The sequence below is a fragment of the Eucalyptus grandis genome, chromosome 11 (assembly GCF_016545825.1).
Source record: "Eucalyptus grandis isolate ANBG69807.140 chromosome 11, ASM1654582v1, whole genome shotgun sequence".
Taxonomy (NCBI): Eukaryota; Viridiplantae; Streptophyta; class Magnoliopsida; order Myrtales; family Myrtaceae; genus Eucalyptus; species Eucalyptus grandis.
Window position 1 is genome coordinate 33237076 of NC_052622.1, and position 25319 is coordinate 33262394.

General features: G+C 37.8%; 1 protein-coding gene across 1 annotated transcript; it reads right to left on the reverse strand.

Moving 5' to 3' along the window:
• Positions 1-19762: 19762 nt before the first annotated feature.
• Positions 19763-25097, reverse strand: LOC104426125 (RNA pseudouridine synthase 7). The gene is made up of 12 exons (XM_010039076.3): positions 24955-25097; positions 24811-24854; positions 24566-24643; positions 24382-24482; positions 24040-24127; positions 23764-23842; positions 23497-23579; positions 22686-22751; positions 22055-22111; positions 20961-21089; positions 20344-20573; positions 19763-20220 (listed from the first exon to the last, which is right to left on the reverse strand). Exons 1-12 carry the CDS (start codon positions 25061-25063, stop codon positions 20118-20120), a joined length of 1167 nt encoding a protein of 388 aa, XP_010037378.2. The 5' UTR covers positions 25064-25097; the 3' UTR covers positions 19763-20117.
• Between the last annotated feature and the right edge of the window lie 222 nt (positions 25098-25319).

The following is a 25319-nucleotide window of genomic DNA, read 5'->3' on the forward strand; positions in this document are numbered from 1 at the left end:
TTGTCATCATCATTCCCATCTATGATTATTTGATCCACAAGGATCACTTGGGATATTCGCAAGGGTTTCCTCAACCACCCCTTTACGAGTAATTCCCAAACTTTCCATTTTTCGCAAAGATATATTCGTTCTTATATCATTTGTCTTTAAGAAAATCATCAACATAGTTCAAAGGAGTATGAATTCCTTTTAAGGCACGATATAGCTTGTAAATAAAAGCGGGCTTTTGAACTCTTCGGGTCTACATCCTCGATGATTTCTTCCCGTTGTTGATGATCAACGCCTTGAAGACTAGATGGAGGAGAATGACGTCGCGAGAATGTTGTGGGCTCGGTTGCTGTTTCCGAGACACTTCTTCTTCAGTAAGATCAAGTGCGTAGGCCCCTCACTCATTCGTTGTGGTCCCCGCTTGCGATTCTCAAAGATTTTCTTGAAGATGACATCTTTCTCAGTTTTTGGAAGATTCCTTGCTTGACTTTCCCAAGAAAGATGACAACTTTTTGAAGATTAAACAAAGAAGACAAACGGGAATGGAGAATCGATGCTTTCTAAGGTTTTGAGAGTAAAGTGAAAAGGAGTCGATCGGTTAAAAGAGAGATAAACGAACTGTCACAAAGGAAGGTAAAAAGATGCCTTTTTTAAAATAACTGTCTTTTTCCGTGAAAATAGTCATTTCAAAAATAACTTCTTTTTGGAAAATGAAATGATGCGACGATTAAATATAGCAACAATTTAAACAAGGTCTGACAATCGTACCTTTTCAAGATAAGATTAGAGAGAGAAAGACTTACAGTCTGATGGACGTACCAAGACTATCTTACAGATAAAGTCTTGTATGTCTGAGTCTGAAAGTCTTTAGACTTTGATCTCCTCATACCTCAAAATGCTAAGTCTGGAACGGATAGATTCAAATTGATTTTTCTCCAATGGCTTTGTGAATATATCCGCCAGTTGGTTCTTTGAGTCAACAAATTGAATTGAAACATCTCCATTTTGAACATGGTCTCTAATAAAGTGATGTTGAATCTCTATATGCTTCGCTCTTGAGTGTAGAATTGGTTTTTTGGTGAGATTGATAACGCTGGTGTTGTCGCAATTAATCTCCGTGCATGAGTCTTCAATTTCAAAGTCTCTTAGCTGTTGTTTTATCCATAGAATTTGCGAACCGCAACTTCCAAGAGCTACATACTACCTTCGTTGTTGAAAGAGCCACGGTGCTTTGTTTCCTTGAAAACCAAGACACTATCCTCGCTCCCAAGCAACCGGCAAGTTCCCGAAGTGCTCTTTCTATCAACTCGCAGAACGGCGATCCACGTCGAGTATCCCATAAGATTAAAGTCTCCTTCTTAGGATACCATAGACCGATGCTTGAAGTTGATGAAACATATTTAATAATACGCTTTCAAAGATTCAAATGAGATTCTTTTGGGTCGATTGAAATCGCACAAATGCAAACACTAAACAAAATGTCAGGTCTAGAAGTAGTAAGATAAAGAAGAGATCCGATGATACTCTGTACATGCTTTTGATCGACTTTCTTCCCTTCTTCATCTTTGTCTATCTTCAAGGAACTTGACATTGGTATGTCGACCTTTTGCAATTGTTCAGACCGAACTTTTTGACTAGATCATTTGCATACTTTTCTTGATGAATAAAAGTTCCTTCCTCCAATTGTTTTATTTGAAGTCCAAGAAAGAAGGTTAACTCACCCATTATGCTCATTTCAAATTCATCGCATAGTCTTTGAAAATTTTTTGCCTGAGACTTTCATTAGAGGATCCAAAAATAATATCATCGACATATATTTGAACAAGCAGAAAACTTTTGCTTTCTTTTTTAATAAAAAGAGTAGTGTCCACTTTACCTTTAACAAATCCATTTTGAATTAAAAACTTACTTAATCTGTCGTACCAAACTCGAGGTGCTTGCTTTAAGCCGTATAAGGCCTTTTTGAGTCTGAATATTGAGTTTGGTTTCTTTGGGTCTTCAAACCCTGGTGGTTGTTCTACATAGACTTCCTCATGAATGAATTCATTTAGGAAAGCACTTTTGACGTCCATTTGAAATAACCTGAAATTTTTATGACAAGCAAATGCAAGTAATAAACGAATTGCTTCTAACCTTGTTACGGTGCATAAGTCTCGTCATAGTCGATCCCTTCTTCTTGTGTGTATCCTTTGGCCACGAGTCTTGCTTTGTTTCTTACGACTTTACCTTTCTCGTCCATCTTGTTTCGAAAACCCATTTAGCTCCAATAAGCGATTTACCTTTCGGTTTTGGAGTTAATTCCCTGCACATCATTAATTTTGAATTGTCGAGTTCTTCTTGCATAGCTTCAATCCAGCTTTCATCAGATAAAGCTTCTTCTATGCTCTTGGGTTCTATTTCATAAATAAGAGCCACAGCACTAGACTCTTCTCGCCTTTTGGATCTTGTGCGAATTCCTTCATTGATGTCGCCAATAATAAGATCTCTGGGATGACTGGACTTATGTTTCCAGTTGCTAATTAATTGATGATCACTTCCTTCGCTTGAATCTTCAACAGTTACTTGTTGCTGATCCTTCAAAATCTAAGCTGCTTCTTGAGATTTAGACTTTGTTAAGTCTGGAGCAGATTCAGTTTCTTCTAGATGAGTCGAATGGATTCATTTTGAATGGAATCTTGGAATTTGACATTCATTGATTCTTCCACAGTTTGAGTCTTCTTGTTGTAGACTCGTACGCTTTACTTGTGGTTGAATATCCAAGGAAGATGCCTTCATCTGACTTTTCTTCAAACTTACCAACTCGATCATTTGCATTTTTCAATATGAAACATTTGCATCCAAAAACATGAAAATATGAAACAATTGGCTTCTTTTCTTTAAATAGTTCATAGGGGGTTTTTTCTAGAATAGGCCTTAGAAAGACTCTATTGATAATATAACATGATGTTGAAACTGCTTCAGCCCAAAATCGTAAAGAGATATTGCTTTCAATTAAAAGATTTCTAGCCATTTCTTGAAGAGATCTATTCTTCCTTTCTACGACTCCGTTTTGCTCTGGAGTATATGGAGAGGAGAACAAATGTTGAAAACCAGATTCATCACAAAATTTTGCAAAGTCTTGATTTTCAAATTCACCTCCATGATCTGTTTTTATACTTGAAATTACATACCCTTTTTCATTTTGAACCTTCTTAGCAAATTTTTCAAAGTAAGAGAAAGTTTCAGACTTACTTGCCAAGAAATATACCCAAGTAAATCGTGAGTAGTCATCCACAATTACTAGGCAATATTTCTTACCTCCAATGCTCTGCGTTCTGGTTGGTCCGAAGAGATCCATATGCAAGAGCTGCAATACACGGTTAGTGGAAACTTGATTTATTGGTTTAAAGGAATTTCGTACCTGTTTTCCCAATATACATGGTGTACATAGATCGGACTTTTGATATGATAAATTGGGTAGACCACGAACAAGCTTCTTTGCTTTGAGATTTTGGCTATCTCGCTTCATGTTGATATGCCCAAGCTTTTGTGCTATAAGTTTGCTTCGTCTTGGATTGAGATTAAACATTGCGATTCATCTGGTTTCACGTTCAAGAGGTAGATATTCCCATGTCTTCGACCCATGAATGGGCGAGTAGAGTCTTTCGGTTCTGAACAAATACCCTCTTGAAAGTTGATTCTAAAACCGACATCACAAAGCCGGACGACATCGAGCGCATTGTAATTGAGCCCTTCAACTAAAGAAACATTGCTTATTGTGAGGTTCCCAATCTTTACAGTTCTAAATCCTACTATTTTTCCTTTGCCGTTTCCTCCAAATGAGACTTTTCCACCATTCACTTGAACGAGCTTTATGAAGTAATTTGAATCTCCTGTCATGTGTCTAGAGCATCCACTATCCAGATACCATTTCGTTTTTTTCTTGATAGTGACCTGCATTCAAAAAGAAACTCAAGCTTTCTTTAGTACCCATATTTTCTTGGGTCCTTTTGAGTTAGTCTCGATATAAGGTTTTGCCCGAGACTTTATTGATGTGTCTCCAAACCATAGGACATTCTTTCTCAAAATGATCGTACTATTGCATTTTGAACATCTAAGAGCATTGCGACCTACTGGTTTTACAAAGTTCCTTTCAAAATTATTTTGTAAGCGTTTCTTGTAGGTCTTTGCTTGATTCTTTCTTTTACTTTAGGAAAATCGATTAAAGGAATAGTTTCAAAGCAAAGTCATTCCCAATCCAGATTTATTGAAATAAGGTCTTTGAACAGAAAGTATTTTCTCCAGTTTTTCATAACCTAAAGAAAATCTTTTGGAAATATTTGAAATATCATTTTTCAAGAATGCATTTTCTTTTAAAAGATTATTTTCACTTTCTTTGAGAGAAGAAACATTCGGTCTAAGCATTTCACTTTTTCTTCCAAAGCATTATCTTGTTGTTTTAAAGCAGAATTTTCCTTTTGAGTTCGGAAATTCTTTTAAGAGAAGTCTTAAGGCTAAAACATAATTCATCAATGTATTTTGAAACTTTAATAGGAATTTTGAAGTTACTTACCTCGAATTCACTTTCTAAATCTGAATCAGTCTCGGAGTTTGATTCTGAATCTGATTGTGCCATTAGACATATGTTGGCATAATCATCATCACTATCTTCGCACTGTATCACTCCGTGTTTCAGCTTTGAGAGCTTTTCGATATCTTTCAGTTTTTCCTTTCTTCTTCCTTAGAAGAGGACAGTTGGGTACGATGTGTCCCTTTTTCTTACATTCAAAGACTACATCTTTGTTTGATTCTTCATCTTCAACGCAGACTTTGGTTGCTTTTGAAAACTTTGTTTCTTTGCATTGAATCTTCTTCCTTTTCGTTCAGCTTTCGAATCTTCTTATCATAAGAGCAAGTTCTTCATCATCCATGTCGTCTTCAGAATCTGTTACATCATAATCATCATTAGATTTTAATGCAATAGATTTCTTACCTTTAGGATCTTCGTCTTCATTGATTCTTTCCACTTCATAGGATTGAAGAGTCCCAACCAACTCATTGACGGACAGTGGCATGATTCTTTGGGTCTCCCTGATTGAGGTCTTTATGTGATTCCAATCCTTGGAGAGTCCACGCAAAGTAACTTGTTTACTTTCATGGGATCGAAATTGGTTGACCTTGATTTTCAAGACCATTCACGATATTTGTAAAACGACTAAACATGTCAGTGATAGATTCTCCTGGTTTCATTCTGAAGGCTTCGTATTGACCGAGAAGAATGTTGATTCTTGTCTCTTTCACTCGATCGGTTCCTTCATATGTGATGTGTAATCTATCCCAGACTTCTTTGGCTGTATCACAAGAAGATATTCTGCTATATTCAATAGGTGATAAAGCACAATATAAAGAATAAATTGCTTTTGCATCAAGAGCTTGTCTCTTGATCATCTCTTCCTCGATCATTTCGCTAGACTCATGAGTCTTTTCCTCTTTACGAGATAGGAGCAGATTTAGGAACGATTCCTTTTTCTACAACGTCCCATTCTGAGGATCCTTTGATCTTAAGAACGCCTTCATCTTGTTTTTCCATATGTTGTAGTCCTTTCCATCAAAGTAAGGCGGTCTCGTGTTGCTTTGCCCTTCTACCACCACGGAGCCAACATACTAGCCATGGATCTTTAACTCAAGTAAAACACTTCAAACAATGTGAGTACACAAGCTCTGATACCAATTGTGATAGCTGGTATAATCACCTAGAGGGGGGTGAATAGGTGCACAAACAATTTATCGAGATACGAAAGCGATTCTTTTCAAATGATAGAAGGAAAGTTTACTATGATTAGCGAGAATGAAGTACGATCAAAGTAAAGAGAGTAAGGAAGAGAAAATTGAACATAGAGTTTATAGTGGTTCGGCTTATTCCAAGCCTACGTCCACTCTTCCGCACCGACAGCCCACCTAGGCTGGATTTCACTATGATCAAAAGAGAAGTTACAGACTGCTTTGCCTTGATTCTACGGTGTAGATGTTCTATCACACCTCCTCAAGGTTTCTCACAAATATAGACTCTCTTTTGTATACAAGTATTCGCTCAAAGGAATTGTCTAAACAAACAGAGCTTCATACTTTGGAATTTTTCTATCGCGCACACTTCAACAACTAAGACCGTCTTCCTTATATACTCCTTTATGCCATCATACCCGTTGGCACTTACCAAAGGAATTCCTCCAATCTACTCGTTGGACGGAATCAATTAGGGAAGATTGTTCAAGCTATTAAAGGAACGTGTCGATAGCCCATCAATCATGTTCGCCCATACAATCAGGATCTCAATTTCCATAAGTAGAACCTTCAAATGATATTTAGGCAATCACCGGATCTTCAATCATCGAGTCAATCTCAATCAATCAAAGGATTCCATTACGTCTTTTCCAGCCATGAAATCTTCTCCAGTTGATAAGGATAAATCCTTGACAAAACATCCAAATCTGGATAGCCTTTCTTCAACGGATTAGAGACTGTCAATGAGGATAGACTTTGAGTCTTGAGTCTGGCTGTCCGGAGGTCTTCAGACTTTAAATAGCAGAGTCAACAAACTGAATCGAAACTTCTCCATTTTGAACATGATCTCTAATGAAGTGATGTCGAATCTCTATATGCTTTGCTCTTGAGTGAAAAATTGGATTTTTGGTAAGATTGATTGCACTGGTGTTGTCACAGTTAATCTCCATGCATGAATCTTCAATTCCAAAATCTCTTAATTGTTGTTTTATCCACAGAATTTGTGAACAATGGCTTCCGAGAGCTACATATTATGCTTCGCCTTGTAGAAAGAGCTCGTATTTTGCTTCCTTGAAAACCAAGACACTATCCTGCTTCCAAGTAACCGATGCAACCGAGGTGCTCTTTCTATCAACTCTGCAACCGGCTAGATCTGCATCTGAATATCCAATGAGAGTAAAGTCTCCCTTTTTAGGATACCAAAAGCCGATGCTTGAAGTTGAAGCAATGTATTTGATAATACGCTTTGCAGCACTTAGATGAAATTCTTTAGGGTCATCTTACAATTTGGCACAGATGCAAACACTAAGCAAAATGTCAGGTCTAGAGGCAGTAAGATAAAGAAGTGAACTGATGATACCCCTGTATAGCTTCTGGTCAACTTTTTTTCCTCCTTCATCTTTGTCGATCTTCAAGGAACTTGACATTGGTATATCAGTCTTTTTGCAATTTTCCAGTCCAAACTTTTTGACAAGATCATTAGTATATTTTTCTTGATAAATAAAAGTCCCTTCCTTCAATTGTTTCACTTGAAGTCTAAGAAAGAAGGTTAGTTCACCCATCATGCTCATTTCAAATTCATCCTGCATATACTTAGAGAATTTCTTGCACAAACTTTCATTTGAGGATCCAAAAATGATATCATCGACATATATTTGAACAAGCATAAAACTTTTGCTTCCTCTTTTGATAAACAGAGTAGTGTCTACTTTACCTTTTTCAAAGCCATTTTGAATTAAAAACTTACTCGATCATTGTACCAAGCTCGAGGTGCTTGCTTTAATCCATACAAGACTTTTTCAGTCGAATACCGAGTCCGCTTCCTTGGGTCTTCAAACCCAGGTGGTTGTTCCACATAAACTTCTTCATGGATAAATCCATTCAGGAAAGCACTTTTGACGTCCATTTGGAATAACCTGAAATTCTTATAACAAGCAAAAGCAAGTAATAATCGAATTGCTTCTAACCTTGCTACCGGTGCGTAAGTCTCGTCATAGTCTATCCCTTCCTCTTGCCTATATCCCTTGGCCACGAGTCTTGCTTTGTTTCTTACGACTTTACCTTTTTCGTTCATCTTGTTCCTGAAAACCCATTTAGCTCCAATAATAGATTTACCTTTTGGTTTAGGAGTTAATTCCCAGACATCATTGATACTAAATTATCTGAGTTCTTCTTGCATAGCTTCAATCCAGCTTTCATCAGATAAAGCTTCTTCTATGCTTTTTGGTTCTATTTCAGAAATAAGAGTCACAGCACTAGACTCTTCATGCATTTTGGATCTTGTGTGAATTCCTTCATTAATGTCGCCAATAATGAGGTCTTTGGGATGATTTGGACTTATGCTTCCGATTCTTGGTTGATTTGTCGATTGATGATCACTTCCTTTATTTGAATCTTCAATAATCATTTGATGCTGGTCTTCGTAGTCTCGAGTTGCTTCTTTAGACTTTGTAAAGTCTGGAGCAGATTCAGATTCTTCAAGATAAGCTTGAGCAGATTCATTTTGCATAGAATCCTAGAATTTGACATTCATTGATTCCTCCACAGATTGACTCTTCTTGTTATAGACTCTGTAAGCTTTGCTTGAGGTAGAATATCCAAGGAAGATTCCTTCATCTGATTTTTCTTCAAACTTACCAATTCTATCATTTGCATTTTTCAATATAAAGCATTTGCATCCGAACACATGAAAATATGAAACAATAGGCTTCTTTCCTTTGAATAACTCATAGGGGGTTTTTTCCAGAATAGGCCTTAGAAAAACTCTATTTATAATATAACATGCTGTTGAAACTGATTCAGTCCAAAAACGTGAGGAGATGTTACTTTCAATTAAAAGAGTTCTAGCCATTTCTTGAAGCGATCTATTCTTTCTTTCCACAACTCCATTTTGCTCTGGAGTATATGGAGAGGAAAATACATGCTGAAAACCAGATTCATCACAAATTTTGCAAAATCATGATTTTCAAATTCACCTCCATGATCTGTTCTTATACTTGAGATAACATACCCTTTTTCATTTTGAACCTTTTAGCAAACTTTTCAAAGTAAGAGAAAGTTTCAAACTTACTTCTTAGGAAATATACCCAAGTAAATCGTGAGTAGTCATCCACAATTACTAGGCAATATTTCTTACCTCAAATACTCTAAGTTCTGGTAGGTCCGAAAAGGTCCATATGCAGAAGCTGCAGTACACGATTAGTGGAAACTTAATTTATTGGTTTGAAGGAATTTCTTACCTGCTTCCCAAAACGCATGGTGTACATAGATCAGACTTTTGGTATGACAATTTGGGTAGACCACAAACAAGTTTCTTTGCTGAGATTTTGGCTATCTGCTTCATATTGATGTGCCCAAGCTTTTTGTGCCATAAGCTAGCTTCATCTTGAATTGAGGTTAGACATTGCGATTCATCTGGTTTCACATCCAAGAGGTAGATATTTCCATGTCTTCGGCCCATGAATGACTGAGTAGAATCTGTACTCGTTCCTGAACATATTCCCTATTGAAAGTTGATTTTGAAACCAGTGTCACACAGGGATCGATACCGAGCGGGTTGTAGTTGAGTCCTTCCACTAGGAAACATTGCTTATTGTGAGGTTTCCAATCTTCACGATTCCAAATCCCACAATTTTTCCTTTGTTGTTTCCTCCAAATGAGACTTTTCCACCATTTACTTGTACGAGTTTTATGAAGCAATTTGAGTCTCCTGTCATATGTCTTGGGCATCCACTATCTAGATACCATTTTACCTTTTTCTTGATAGTGACCCGCATTTAAAAAAGAGACTCAAGCTTTCTTTGGTACCCATATTTTCTTGGGTCCATTGGTGTTAGTATGATATACGGTTTTTGCCCATACTTTCTTAATAGGTTTCCAAACCATAGGACACTCTTTTTCAAAATGATATGTACTATTACATTTTGAACATCTGAGAGCATTTCGACCCACTGGTTTTACAAATACTTTTTGAAAATGATTTTTGTAAAATGTCTTTGAAGGTCTCTGCTTAATTCTTTCCTCCACTTTAGGAAAATCAATTAAAGGAATGGTTTCATTTGTCATTCCCAAACCCGATTTATTGAAATAAGGTCTTTGTCTTTGAAAAGAATTTTTTTCAAGTTTCTCGAGATCCTATTGAGAATCTTTTGAAATATTTGATAAGTCATTTTTTTAAAATGCATTTTCTTTCAAGATATTATCTTCGCTTTCTTTAAGAGAAATATTCGTGTCTAAATGTTTCAATTTTTCTTTCAAAACATTTTCCTATTGTTTTAGTGCAGAGTTTTCCTTTTTAAGTTCGGAAATCCTTTTTAAGAGAAGTCTTAAGACTAAAACATAGCTCATCAATGTATTTATAGACTTTAACAGGAATTTTAAAGTTACTTATCTCAAATTCACTGTCTGAATCTGAGTCTATCTCGGAGTTTGAATCTGAATCCGATTGTGCCATCAGACATATATTGGCATAATCATCATCACTTTCTTCACACTGTATCCTCCGGTTTTCGCTTTAAGAGTCTTTCGATACTTTTCAGCTTTTCCTTTCTTCTTTTCGAAGAGAAACGGTTGGGTACGATGTGTCCCTTTTTCTTACATTCAAAGCGAGACTACATCTTTGTTTGATTCATCATCATCAACGAGACTTGGTCCGTTGCTTTTGAAACTCTGTTTCTTTGGATTGAATCTTCTTCCTTTTCGTTCAGCTTTCTAAATCTTCTTATCATGAGAGCAAGCTCTTCATCATCCATATTGTCTTCAGAATCTGTGACATCATAATCATCATTGGATTTTAATGCAATGGATTTCTTACCTTTAGGATCTTCGTCTTCATTGATTCGTTCAACTTCATAAGACTGAAGAGTTCCAACCAACTCATCAACAAATAGTGGCATGATTCTTTGTGTCTCTCTTATTGAAGTCTTTATGTGATTCCAATCCTTGGAGAGTCCACGAATAAGCTTGTTTACTTTCATGGGATCATAAATTGGTTGCCCTTGATTTTCAAGGCCATTCACAATCTCTCGTAAACGACTAAACATGTCGTAATAGATTCTCCGATTTCATTTTGAATGCTTCATATTGACCAAGGAGAATGTTGATTCTGGTTTCTTTCACTCGATCAATTCCTTCATAGGTGATATGTAATCTATCCCCAGACTTCTTTTTGCTGTAACACAAGAAGATATTCTGTTATATTCAGTAGGTGATAAAGCACAATATAAAGAATAAATTGCTTTTGCATCAAGAGCTTGTCTCTTGATTATCTCTTCCTGAGTCATTTCTCTTGACTCAACAGTTTCTTTTCCTCTCTCTATGACAGATGCAGCTTTAGGAGTGATTCATTTTTCTACAACGTCCCATTCCAGAGGATCCTTTGATCGTAGAAACGCTTTCATCTTGTTTTTCCAGATGTTGTAATCCTTTCCATCAAAGTAAGGTGGTCTTGTATTGCTCGCCTTCCACCAGCCCCCACGGAGCTAGCATACTAGCCATGGATCTTTTACTCAAGTAAAACACTTCAAACAAAGTGAGTACACTGGCTCTGATACCAATTGATATAGCTAGTAATAGCACCTAGGGGGTGAATAGGTGTTTAAATAATTTCTCGAGATATGAAAGCAATACTGGATCAACAACAGAAGAGAAACTCTCCTTTAGTTAACAAATAGAACTATGATCAAAGTAAAGCGGAGAGTAAGGAAGAGAAGATTGAACACAAGGTTTATAGTGGTTCGGCTTATTTCAAGCCTACGTCCACTCTTCTGCACTGACAGCCTACTGGCTGAATTTCACTATGAACAAAAGAGATATTACAAGATCTTGCTTTCCCTTGATTCCACAGTGTAGATATTCTATCACACTTCCTCAAGGTCTCTCAAAGTATAGACTCTCTTTTATGTACAAGATTTCGCTCAGCAAATGAATTGACTAAGAATCAAAGAGCTTCAGACTTTGGAATTCTTCTATCGTGCACACCTCGAACAACTGGAACGTCTTCCTTTTATACTCCTTTGTACCATCATACCCGTTGGCACTTACCAAAGGAATTCTTCCAATCCTCCCGTTGGACAGAATCAATTAGGAAGATTATTCGAGCTATTAAAGGAACATGTCGATAGCCCATCAATCATGCTCGCCCATACAATCAGGATCTTGGTTTCCATAAGTAGAACCTTCCAGGAATACTTCGTCAATCATCGGATCTTTAATCATTCTTGATTTGAATAAAGGAATCCGTTATGTCTTATCCAGCCAAGAGATCTTCTCCAGTCGATAAGACCAAATCCGTTAGTGAAGCACTCGGTTACGGATAGCCTTTCTTCAACGGATTAGAAATCACAATCAAAATAGACTTTGAGTCTTGAGTCGCAGTCCGGAGGTCTTCGAGACTTTAATAGCGAAGTCTGCAAATCTTCGCACGGCATCGATAGAAACGTTTTGTCGGCTTCAAAATATTCAGAAAGATTTCTCCAACATGAATGACATGTGTAAATCAGGTATTCATTGGCGAAGTTGGGAAGTTCTGAAAAGAAGAAAAGAGGATGGTGGTTTGGGATTTCGAGATCTGATGAAGTTTAATAGAGCCATGCTAGGCAAGCAAGCATAGCGTTTACTTCATCAACCATTATCTTTATGGAGTAAAGTCTTTAAAGGACTTTACTTCCATTCAACAAGCTTCTATAGTGCAGAAAAAGGCTCCCGCCCATTTAGGGCTGGCAGAGTCTTATTATCGGAAGAGACGCTATCCTACCCAACATTCGCTCGTCTGTTAGAGACGGGCAATCAATCAAAATTCAAGGAGATAGGTGGCTACCTATCGGCATATTAGGCGGACCTACAGTCCACGAAGAACCTCAACTGGTGGCTGACCTTATAGACTAAACCAACAGCACCTAGAATGTCAATCTGCTGAACAGACTCTTCGACACGCAGGTAATAGATCAGATCACTACCATCCCAAGTAAGACCCAATTTTGTTAAGGATCAGATTATATGGACTGCTACCAAAGATGGATATTTCACTGTCAAAACTGCTTATCATACACTCACAGATTCAGCAACAACTCAGACAGAAAATACAGCTTCCACATCTTACCAAAATCCAAGCCGGTTATGGAAGAAAATCTAGAAAATGAATACCCCCAAAAGTTCGAACATTCCTATGGTTGCTATGTCACAATGCTTTAGCCACAAGAGCAAATTCATACCAAAGATATATCATTGCAAATCCGAGTTGTCTTCTATGTAATCAGCAAGCACCAGAAACCCTAGAACAATTGTTCTTACTATGTCCATGGACTAAACGTGTTTAGTCTCATCCCCAAATTGATATTCAGATCTCACCTCTCGATATTAATAGAATCGACGCATGGATTATAGAGAAAGCTCGAAAGCATAATTCATTACCTAGCTTGGAGACACTAGCTACTGTGCTTTGGCAGATTTGGCGAGCTCGAAATGGATTCATCTTCAGAAATTAAGGGCTTCAACCATTTCGCGTGGTTGAAGCAGCGCTCGCTGGAACTCATATTGCTCGGCTAGCGGCTCGTTCTTTGACCAACAAAGGAAGGTCGCTCCAGAACAGGGGAGCCCTGTGGAAGCCGCCAGATCTAGGTACCCTGAAGGTCAATATAGACGGATCACATCAACCAGGCACCAGGGAAGGTTCTATGGCTTGTGTTTGTAGAGATCATCACGGAAGACTTACCGATGGTTTCTCAAGACACTTTGCTGCAAACTCGGCCCTATAGGCAGAGATCCAGGCCTTTACTCTCACCCTACAGTACCTACTATGCCAAGGCTTAAACCAAGCGTAGATTCTGGTTGAATCAGACAGCTCACTCCTCGTTGAGACGTTGAATCGATGACGAAAGCCACCATGGGAGGATCGCCCTCTGTTCTTTGAAGCCGCCTATATGTATTCCAGTTTCCCTAATCTTTTACTCTCCCACTACAGAACAGAGGCTAATGTGGCTTTCGATTGGGCTGCAAAGGCCCAAGACCGTGCCTATCCCTTTCAAAACTGGGCTGTTTTTCCACCGTTTTATTTGATTGACATTATATGTGCTGATGCAATAGTTGCCGGTTGTAATGGGTTTTTATCTTAATATAGTTTCCTTTTTCTGACCAAAAAAAAAATCTCGAACCGAGCCTACCCACATCGAGAGCTCTCCAGCAATTTGGCGCACGAAACTTCAATCGCAAATACCATCGAACGAATCTGGGAGGAGAGTTTTTATGTCAAGGGTACCCTACTCCATGTTCTCGCATAAGACGCATGATACGAACGGATGCAATTCGCGATAAGATTAATGCTGATGTCGCGGTCAAAAAAGGGCTACTCGATAAAGCGCAACGATACCATTAAATAAAGCCTTGATTAGCCAAAAGAAACGATATAAAGACCCGAAATGATTCGGCATTCATAGCGAAAAAGGGAGACGCGGATCGATCCGAAACGACCTGTCTCCCATTTTTGGTGGAGGGGTGTGTGAAAAGATGGGGTGGGGATGGCAAGACGTCACTCCATGAATGGATGGATCGAAGGTTATCCCCTCGACGTCTGTGCGATTGCCCAAATTGGCCAACTGGAGATCTAGCTGTGAACCCGGACTCATCCCAATCCTTCGACATTTAGCGTATGCATCGATCCACCTGAGATCTTCATAGGATGTACCGGGCTCTTTAATTTAACATAAGCTAATACATTCGACATATCCTGATGACCAACAGACAGTCATGTAATTGCTCCTGAAACATATCTTCTTGGTATAGGTAAGGGTCAAAAGAAATTTTCTGTGCTATGTCTATGCTTTTATCTAATGTCTAGAGTCAAATTTTCTTTGCAGCGAATTTGGCTTTACTTACTTAAATACTAAGTTCAGTGCGCTAGTATCACAAATTTTGTTTTTTTCCTCACTTTATCTTGATAAATAATCGGGATAAGTGCACTGGAAGTTTTAAAACTTACTATAAAAGTATAATCAAATTCTATAATTTTTATAAAGTGCAATTAATGAAAAGAATTAATTGGATCAATTTGACAAATTTTCTGATTCAATTGTACTTTTTGAGAGTTGTAAAACTCTATTATACTTTCGTGACAAATTTTAGTGCACTCAATACACTTACCCCACAATTATTTTGACTAAATCATTCTTTTCTAAATGGCCAGGTGATTGTATAAGGTGTTGTAAATATATTATTCTCTTTAACTTTTCGCTCAAGTGGAAACGTAGGCTACACCCTACTTAGTTTAACTTTTTCTAAGTATCTAAGATTGCTATGTCAATGAAGACATATTTATATATAACATCAATATGAAATTAATGTAGATTAAGACATGTCTACATAGAAAATCAATAAATAATCAATCTCTAGTGCAACGATAATCTATGTAGCACAGACACTCTCCGGAAGTCTTCGTGTCGTGTCCGACACTTCGACACATGTCCAACACGCTCCAACACGTCCCGACACACGGTCAACGAGTGTCGAAAAATCCAACACATGGTCAACTCTCTCCGACACACTCCAACACACTCCGACACGCGATTCTGACATGCACTGGGTCAATTTTAAAAATTTCTAATACTTGTGGGGTCAAAATATAAATATACACAAAAGAAGTAATAAAAAAAGTAATTGAAATGCTATAAATATACACGCACGGGGTCAATTTTTTTTTCAGTTGTTTTTTTAGAATTTTTTTAGTTTTTTAAAAAAGTCTTTTACTATGAAAGAAGTAATAAAAAAATGCTATATATGATAAATAAATAAATTTAAAAATATCATTTCAACGTTTTTTTCTTTAAACAATGTTTTTTCCTCTAAGTTTTATGTAGTATTGTAACAAATTAAAATAATGAATGATATTATTTAATATTTTTCGTGTAAATTAATTCTAGGTTATTATTTATTTATTTATTTATTTATTTATTTATTTATTTATTTATTTATTTATTTATTATTATTATTATTATTATTATTATTATTATTATTATTATTATTATTATTATTATTATTATTATTTATGTATATTATTATTATTATTTATGTATTTATATATAAAAATATAGTTAATATATAACGTGTCGGAACGTATCGAAATTCTCTAGTTTTAAGAAATGACGTGTCAACGTGTCGTGTCGTGTCGTGTCGTGTGTCGCATGTCCGTGTCGGTGCTACATAAACGATAATAAGAAGGAAAGTCAATATTATGCCTGGGCGAGGGTCAACCTCCCCAACACGAGAACCTTGCCATGGCCAAGGAGAGGCAAGTCGAGGCTCACCAAACCTCACCATCGCGAGGCCTAATGAAGCACGGCAAGGCCGCTTTGGCCTAGGCGACGGTCAACCTCACCAGATCTGGCAAGAGGGGCCTTGCTTGGCCATGCCTGGACGGCCAACGCTTAGCCTCAACTTGGCGAGGCTAACCCTTGGCCACGACCCACAATTGCGACTTTGCTAGCCATGGTTGTGGTAAGTGGCTAGTGATGGCCACCGGAAAAAGAAAAAGGGAGAGAAAGGGGGAAGGGAAAAAAATTCAATAATTATTTTAAAATTTCAAAAATTCAAGAAAACTATTAAAATATTATTTAAAATGTCCATGTCAATGTCGATCGCACCATATCGAATAGGCCAACGTGCGCATTAGTAATTTTCTACCTAAATTGGACAGATGAATTGAATTGATACCAATATAAAAAGATTTCAAACTAAATTGATCCAATTAAAAAGTTTAGGACTAAATTGATATCAATACAATAAATTTAGAACTTTTTTAGTACTTTTCCATTAAAGGCATGGACAACAAGGTAAATTATTTTACTCAATAATTGAAAATACAAATGTCACTTACTTTACAACAAGGTTGTGTGTGATTAAATTACTCTTAGGAGAGTGTTTGACATGCACTTTGCCAATTTGTGGCCCTCATGTACCAAAACATATGTTGATTAGTGACTTATGTTTTCCCCTAATTACTTCCTTTCACGTTGATTAAATATATCATCATAGGTTTATCGAATTGATATTTGTACAGCTAAGCTATATGAGAATGTGATGTGCAGAATTGATATACCAAATGACATAGTAAATTGTAAGTATGCATTTAAATAAGTGAGACAAGGTGGGTAAATATAGTATTACATCACTAGATGTATCAATTACGTCAATCAATTTTAGTATAATTAGCACATAAAAATCCTTTTATCTAAATTCCATTTACGCAATGTTAACTTTAAGTTCAACGGGAGTGGTTACGTGATCAAAAGTTCTTTTGAGTCCTAGAAAGGGTCGAATCTTTATACCATGATAAGGTGCTGGCGTCACGTGCGGGCGCACATTCACCTACTACGGCAAGCCACCTGCAATTATTAGGGGATTTCATCATCTCCATTTGCAATATTAAAAGATATTATGGTGATAATCGATACTTTAAATGATGTGATAGTTGATATCTATTGCACCACTTAATCAACGTCAAAATTATCTAAAGAGTCATAAATTTATCGTGTGGCAATGAATTCATTTCATAAACTTGTCAATTTTAACTAATGTAGTCCTAAACCTTTTGACATTTTTACTAGTTTTGATTAGAAATTGTTGACATAACGATTCCATTAATGCACAGCCGATTGCTGACATGGACAATCTTATATGAAACGATGTCATTTTGCATTGAACCAAGAATATCTGAAATTTTTTCTCTCTTTTCTTTTCTTTTCAATATTTTTTTGCTTTTTATTTTTCCTATTATATTGTTCATCTTTATTACCTACCAGTCACAAGTGAGGGTCATAACCCTTGCTAGATTTGGGCAAAGCGGCCAACCATAGGCTAAGGTAATCCTCGCCAGATTTGGCAAGGCCATAATGCCCTTGCAAGGGATGGCCAACATTAGGGTTGCCATCGCCTTTGGCCGATGATCTTCACAAACCATTGCCCAGGCTCTAATGATCGACTAACAAAAAAGATGAATAGTAGTTAAAAAAAAAGAAAAGAATCAAAGAATTCATATAAAGAACAATTCCAAAGTAGCAATGTGTCATTTAAGATCTTCCACATCAATCGCCGATTGCTGTCATGTCAACAATTTCCTATTTAAATTGACGTGATAAATTACATTTAAAAATCATCAAAAGTTTTAGGACTACATTCGGTAAATTGAAAAGTTTAGGACTTAATTAACCGTCATACAATATATTTAAAATATTTTGGACAACTCTCTCTTCAATCAACCACCATCATAAAACATTCTCTACTCCAGCATAACTTTTGCCTTCCATCTCCTCTATAAATTGCAAGGCCAACGTGAGCACGATTTCCACTACATAGCCTTATTTGTTTTCAGCTTCGAAATCTTCCATTTGAATATCTCAGTTTCTGAGAGGAAGAGAGTGGGAAATTGGCCGTCTTCACGACTGACAATCCCTGTGTGCTTATTTTTGGAGTTATAGGTACTTTACACACGGTATCCAACTATTTTATAGTTACTATCGAACAACAACCGATGACTTTGTTTTGACGCATTTGTCAACCTTTGGATGATTGTTGTCGTAGGTAATATCATATCAATCGTGGTCTTTCTGGTCCCAGTGTAAGTTTTTAACTCTTTCTCACTCCATGCACACCGACAAATATGAGGTTTAGGACTTATTTGATCTTCTTTGGCAGGCCAACGTTCTGTAGGACATGCAGGAGGAAGTCAACAGAAGGGTTAAAATCGGTTCCATACGTGGTTTCTCTGTTCAGGGCCATGCTTTGGCTGTACCATCAGCGCTGTGACATGGCCCCTATATGGCCTATTCCTCGAGGACTTTTATGTCGAGGTATGCATTGTTCTTCGACTTGTTAAAAATCAAGATGGCAAGGTGCGGCAATATTATCTTCATTCCCCTGAATGAACGATATTAACATGTGTAAGTGTTTGTACAGGGTCCAAATGTATTAGTAGTCACCTTTGGAGTGCTTCAGACGGCACTGCATGCCATATACAGGAAGGGGAATACTATGTGATGGAGGAAGAGAAGAATGATACAAGTGTTGGGAAGCTGAGCTCTGATATACAAAGTTGCAATGGGCATGCCATTGCCTCCCACATCGATACCAACATCTTTGACGAGGAAAGAGAAGTGCGAGAGAAGCTTCATCATCTTCATTGAAACTCCTATAAAGGACCAGTGGCCACTCCATCTGAAGTTTGACAGGCGTCTGAGTTACTCATATGCCTGATCAGACTTTTTTTGTCAGCAGCCCCTAGCTAGCTTGCTCGTTGCTTCTGCTATGTAAATAATATGTAAATGGAAGGGTCCGTGGGCGTGTGGGTGCTTGGGGGGTGGAGTGGGGGTGTTTAACTTGTTTTTCCTGATGGAACAGTTATCAGACACATTACTCTTGTTTTTCCTGGTGGAACAGTTATCAGACACATTACTCTTTGCAAAAAGAGATTCGCATAATTTTCTCCGTTCCTTCCAAAAAAGTCTGATCAGGCATATGGTCAGACGCCTGTTGTTTGTGAATGTTCAATTTCAACTTTTTCCTCATAGCACAGTTATCAGACGCATTACTCTTTGAGAAAGAGATTCAGCTACTCTCCGTTCTTTGCTGATTGATTGATATCATCTACTTACCAGGTCATGTGGTCTGTCCGCTCATGAAACATTTTTTTCCTTTGAAATCCAGCAAGTTAGGATCATGAACTAAGATCCCAGTTACTCTGGGAGACCCTTTTTTTACATTCATTTGAGTAAATTTGCCTCTTCATCAGAATATAACTGTGGTCACTTTAATGCGTGCCCTGAGATGACATTATAAGTTCTTACTCTGTGATTCCAATTAGAGAGAAGTGTGCTCAGGTGGGTAATAAACTCACCCAGGATAGCACGTACCATTAGGCCCAGACTCAACCGGACCGTCAACCCAGTTACTACACAAAATCATAGTTAAAAAGTGCTCCCTGATACAAAACTGAGAGATCAGAGGAACTTCCCCCTGAAAAAAAAAAGAGTAAAAAGTAGTTCCTCAATCAGACTGACAATAAAAGAATTGAGTCACAGCAAATGTTTCTTCTGTCAAGCGGGATCAACAGTTAGTTCTCATCCCACAAACATGGACTTCAACGCTAGCAATTTCACCGATGAGGAAGCTCTCTTTTCTACAACCAATGGGCATGCACTCGGCATTGGAATACACACTTTGTGGTAGTTGAAACAATTTTCACAGGCTTGCAATTTGCCTCGCACTGTATCAGATTCTTTCAAGGCTCTTTGGAAAAGTAAATAGCTGCATTATGTGAATTTGCTACATTTTTCAAGCAAATTTAGAAAAGAGCCTCAAGATGAAAATTTTGGAATGTTCTCAGGCTAGGCAAGTGATGCCCAATCTGGATATGGGCACTCATAGATCCATCCAGGTCCAGAATATCGTACGCAGTGCAGCCACAATCCCTCCTCACTCCCATCATATCTGCATTTTGCAGACACTCAAATCAAATCTTAGGTCCTCTATCGTATGCACGCAGGCAAGGGTGTGCAACCAGAATATGAATAAAGACAAGAACCCAAGATGGGAAAAAGGAGGAACACTCACCCTTTTGGAGCTAAATTTGGACAATTCGTGCACATAGGGTCAGTACTAAATTCAATGCAAGGCTCTTCTTCCTTATCATTCTGCCTAATATCAGAAACACTGGATTCTAAGGACAAACCAGCAGCTTTATCAGCAACCATTCCTTCAGCTGAACGATTGGTCCTTTGTTCAGAAAGGTAAAGCATGTCATTGGCAATTGGATGGCCACTAAACTGCAAATGGACTCGTATCTGCACATAAAGAGCAGGGTTGAGAAAAGAAAGTGCTGCAAATACTAGCATATATCAAATAAACCTTACAAATTAAAAGGTATAAAAAACAGGATGACTTAACCAAAAGCAGAGAGGTATATAAAAAGCAGGAACTGAAAGTATCTTACAAAATGAGCACGACAGGGTTTATGGAAAGACAAAGTGCAGAAAAGAAAGCACACAACTCAAGAAGTTAACAGGAAATGCAATGTCCTTCCTGTATGTGTGGGTACATCTATGCATGCAATTGACTTGGCTACATTAAGGAAAAACAGCCAAGGAAGGTTCACTGCTTATGGAATAGAAAATAGGAGGCATCAGACTCTCAACATGGTATTTGCATCCTTTAGCATCATATTGCCTTACCTGATGAGTTCTTCCAGTGACCGGTTCACAGAGAACAATGCTATGGGTTCCATTGGTGCTGATTCTTGTGAACTTTGTACAAGCGGCCTTTCCTTTCAAGAGCGCAGTATCACAAGTAGGGTCACCTGCCTGTAAAAAGAGATGATATTGATTGATTATTACATTCACTGCCAATGCTCTAATTGACTGGGCAAAATGAAGACACAACTATGAAACAGTCAGGGCAGATGTATTTTACATGTAGAAGGAAAAGAAAGCTCTAAGAGAATTCATACATTGCCACACACCATGCCACGTGGACCAGGAGAAGTGTGAAAGATGACATCCTACCACCATTTTCAATTTCCTTAGAGATTAAAAAGCCTTTATATGACGACTCATCCATATAAAATCCAAATCACAACTATTGCTCGAAAGGATCTGGTAAAGTGAGAGAGCATATATGCTAATGAATGGGGAAACTGTGGCTTCTTGCTTTTGGCTGGCAGTATTTAGATCTGCTGATTCATATACCAAGGCTCACAGATTTTGCATCAGCCACCACTATGTCACAAGCTCGGAGCTCTTAACTTCTGATGAATTTAGTTCGGATTACCATCACACATTACTTTTCAATTCCATTTCAAACAGTGTGCTGTGCATCACCAAGAAAACAGTCCACAGTGGCTCATAAGTATATGAATGCTCCTAAAAAGTATTGATAGGCCATCATAAATGGATATCTACAAAAACTATATAGTTATTTTTACATGCCTCTGTAAGAATGTTAAGAAAGGGCATCCTTTATTATTTGGTGATGGCCTCTGATAAGCCACAAAAATTGCATCCTATAATGAATTCATATTGGTAAGCCACAAAAACCTTCCTTTACAAAGGAAAGAGAGCAAAAAGAAAGAAAGGAGAAGAAATCAGTACACAAGTAAGGCATGACATAATTTTCATTCAAAAGCATTATCAGAAAGCCATAATTCCAAGACCCTTCTCCAACACCCAGATGCTCAGTTTCATTTCCTTGACGTCACGTAATACAGTGATTGACATAAATTTAAACTCAGAAAAAGGTTGAAATAACAAGCTTTTGAGCAGACACTCACCTCCGCTGTGCTCCTGCCTTCTTGAGCATCGTAATTGATGTTGACATTGACCTCCAGCTAACAAGAAACCCCAGAACACATAAATCAGATGAGAACTAATAAGAATGCATTTCTGACACCACATTCTCTAGAACTTTCTCACACAATCTAACTAGCCTCCAGGATCTTCTGAAGAGAAGACCTAAACAAAAAAGCACTAGTTGATTGTGTTCAAAAATAAGTGGATCTTCCTTGGGTTTGATAAAATGATACGGGAAACCACGGCTGGATCTTTCATCAATAATAACTGAAGATGTCACACAAGATGTGCAGTTGATTTTAACAACTAACCCTCTCCCACTCAAAAGGAGTTTTATAATAACTAAAATCTACGTGGAGAAAAAGAATATGGGCAGACTTGTCCTTTCAGCATTACCTCTTCTCAAGACAACTCAACAAACAAACAGAAAATAGTCGAATTGGAAAAAAGAAATCACATTGCTAGATTGAGTACATCTACTTCAACATCTCATAATTCCAATTCTTCAGGGTTAAACTCCCTCATGTAGCACCGTACTGCAGGATTTTTCAGTTCGTAAATTATCCACTTTTAGTGCATATTCCAAAATCAACAGATTGAAGCAAGAGATACCTCATTCTCAGGAAATTCACCCACCACCATTGCAATATATCGTTTCTGCACCAAGCCACCTTCAATCTGAAGATATAAAATGTCAGTTGAAACTTAAATGTTAGGCCAAGTATCATATGTACCTTGCCGAATATGATGTATAAACACTTTTCATAATGGAAAATATTTCATTTCAATTGTTAATTTTTAACATTTTTCTATCTTAATTATGAGATAGAAGAAGCAGAAAATTCTAACCTTTCTATTTTATTTGAAAAAAAAAAAAAAAATAGGAGATAATAATCTCACAAAGCCTTACAAAGGGTTGAAAAGAAGTATATAAAATATCTAGGTATATAAGCAATCATAAAGCACTCCCTAACACTAGAATACTTTTTCTTATTTTAAAGAAAAACTTATGTAAGTATATAATAGGATATTCTAGATAATTTTTACTCAAGGGAATGAAGTCAGCAGCAGAAATAGTACGTGATAGCACTACTGGTATTAGGAAAAACAGTCACCACACACAGATTAGAACTCTACAGGCTTAAGATATATACAAAGGAAATGCACATCACAGAAAGAAAATATATGACCTCTTTAAGTCACTCCATAAAGTAGATGTACAAGACACTGTGTGACGATATTACAAACGATGAACAAGATGTGGCAACACAGCAGCATGCTCAGAGAACTACCACTACCCTTGTCATAAATGTAAGAGAGCCCCACTTCCATTTAGGCAATTGACCACCCACATAGTATTGAAGCTAATAGGAATTTACATTAGTAAAGGTTCCAAAAGCACACTTTTCAATACAACACTCACCTGTTGCCTGAAAAGATCTGCTTTTGACGCGTTTCTGGCAAATATAAGGAGTCCAGAGACAAGGCGATCTAGTCGGTGAACAGCTTGTATTATAACATCAAGGAGGACGTATGAAATCCATAATGTGGATGTGATGCCAGATATAGGTCAGAGGATGGAAAAAGAGTTAATGATAGACATCAAGAATCACAAGGAAACAGAATATGCCCAATCTGATTTCGATAGAGCCAAGAATGCATATGCATTTGAAAGAGCTACTTAGGATACGAAATAGGGGTGCCAGCCCATGCTCTGCCTGAAGGATGCCAACCACAGTGTTTTTACGATACTGACCACATGGATGCACCTATAAACAAGTTGAAATTTCTATAAACATAGATCCTATAAGGCCAAAAGAGCTAGCTAGGCCAGGCAAGGCTGCTGTAACCATATTACTCTCTGAATCTCATCAGTGATTTTACAGCACTCATGCAAAATCCACACGAAATCACTCTTTTGTTGTACATTTGAAATGAAGGAAAACATAATTGTGTTGTTCCTTACTGGAATAGATGCCGGCTTACAAACAGTCACCACATCCGGTTCTTTCTGTAGGATGGAGACACCATGGCTCGTCACAGGAGGCTCATGCCTACGACCTTATCAAGATTAATGCATATTCAAAGAATACCCTAAAACTTCTAGAAAAAACTGTAAATTAAGATTAGAATTCTCAACTCGTGGGTGAAGAAAGAATAAAGAAGCCTGAAGAAACAAAAAAGGTAAAGAAAGGGAACCTAAGCAAAAGAAACTGATGCAGCCAAAGGTCTATATTATCGCTAGATCACAATCTTGAAAAGCAACATTTGATAAGGAGATCATAGCAAGTGTGAAGCTCAAACCAACCTGTGTACAAAGTGGCTTATTTTTTCAGACGATTTTACAATGTAAGAGACAGGAACTACCCTCCCCCCTACTTGTATCCGTCCACATTCGACAGCACTGACCTACAGGTTATAACTAGGCATGGTTAAAAGTCATGGTCACATGCAGAACTAAACATTCGTTATGCAATGAAGAAAATGCTTACATAATACTCATAAGGTCTGCCTTTGAACTCGTGGGCAAACAAATCCACGATGGTTTTGCCAGCCCAGCGGCTCTTGACCTATAATACATCATAATTCATAACAAGAAAACCAGCCAAATTGAGAGCTCAAGGTTGACGCGAAAAAGGGCTTAACGAGGGTCTTGACCACATAAAAATTAGATCACAAGTAAAGCATGCGAACCACTCCACTGCAGAAGAAGAAAGAGGAGATAGCGACGACTCACATGAGAGATGAACTCGAAGTGGTAGGGTGCAACGTAACGCCTCCCTGCATTCTCTTAATAGATCAGTCTTCTTTTCGCTCCCTCTACTAGCAAGAATCCCTACAACAATGTCCAATGAAAGAAAAATACTCTCTTGAGAATTACCTTCGCGAAAGATGTAATCTTGGCGCTCCGGAGGATTCAACGGAGTCTGCCACACGACCTCCCCCTCCTCGCTCGCTCCTCCCCCTTCTTCCTTTCGCTTCCTCTTCATTTTCCTGCGACCATCCACCGGCTAGAAACGACGGCGTTGGGGAGGAATATGATGCGTCAAAGCAAAAGGCACTTCCTTTATCCCACCTGAGGTAAGCGGGAGCTGCAGTAACAGGGCCGAGGCGACGTCGTTTCCAGCGTTCCGTCCCGTCTGTCCGTCCGACACTATTCTAATCTGTATTTTGGCCTTCGTTTCCTGTCTCCTTTGGTGACTCGCCAACAAACCGACACCCATCTTCCGAACCAAAGGCAGTCGC

Excerpts from the sequence above, each read along its gene's own strand:
- LOC104426125 (XM_010039076.3), bottom strand. The coding sequence starts at position 25,063 with ATGAAGAGGAAGCGAAAGGAAGAAGGGGGAGGAGCGAGCGAGGAGGGG. Across the intron at positions 22,752-23,496 it reads CAGATCTTTTCAGGCAACAG|ATTGAAGGTGGCTTGGTGCA; the intron begins GTGAGTGTTGTA and ends TTATATCTTCAG. Across the intron at positions 22,112-22,685 it reads GTGAATTTCCTGAGAATGAG|CTGGAGGTCAATGTCAACAT; the intron begins GTATCTCTTGCT and ends GTTTCTTGTTAG.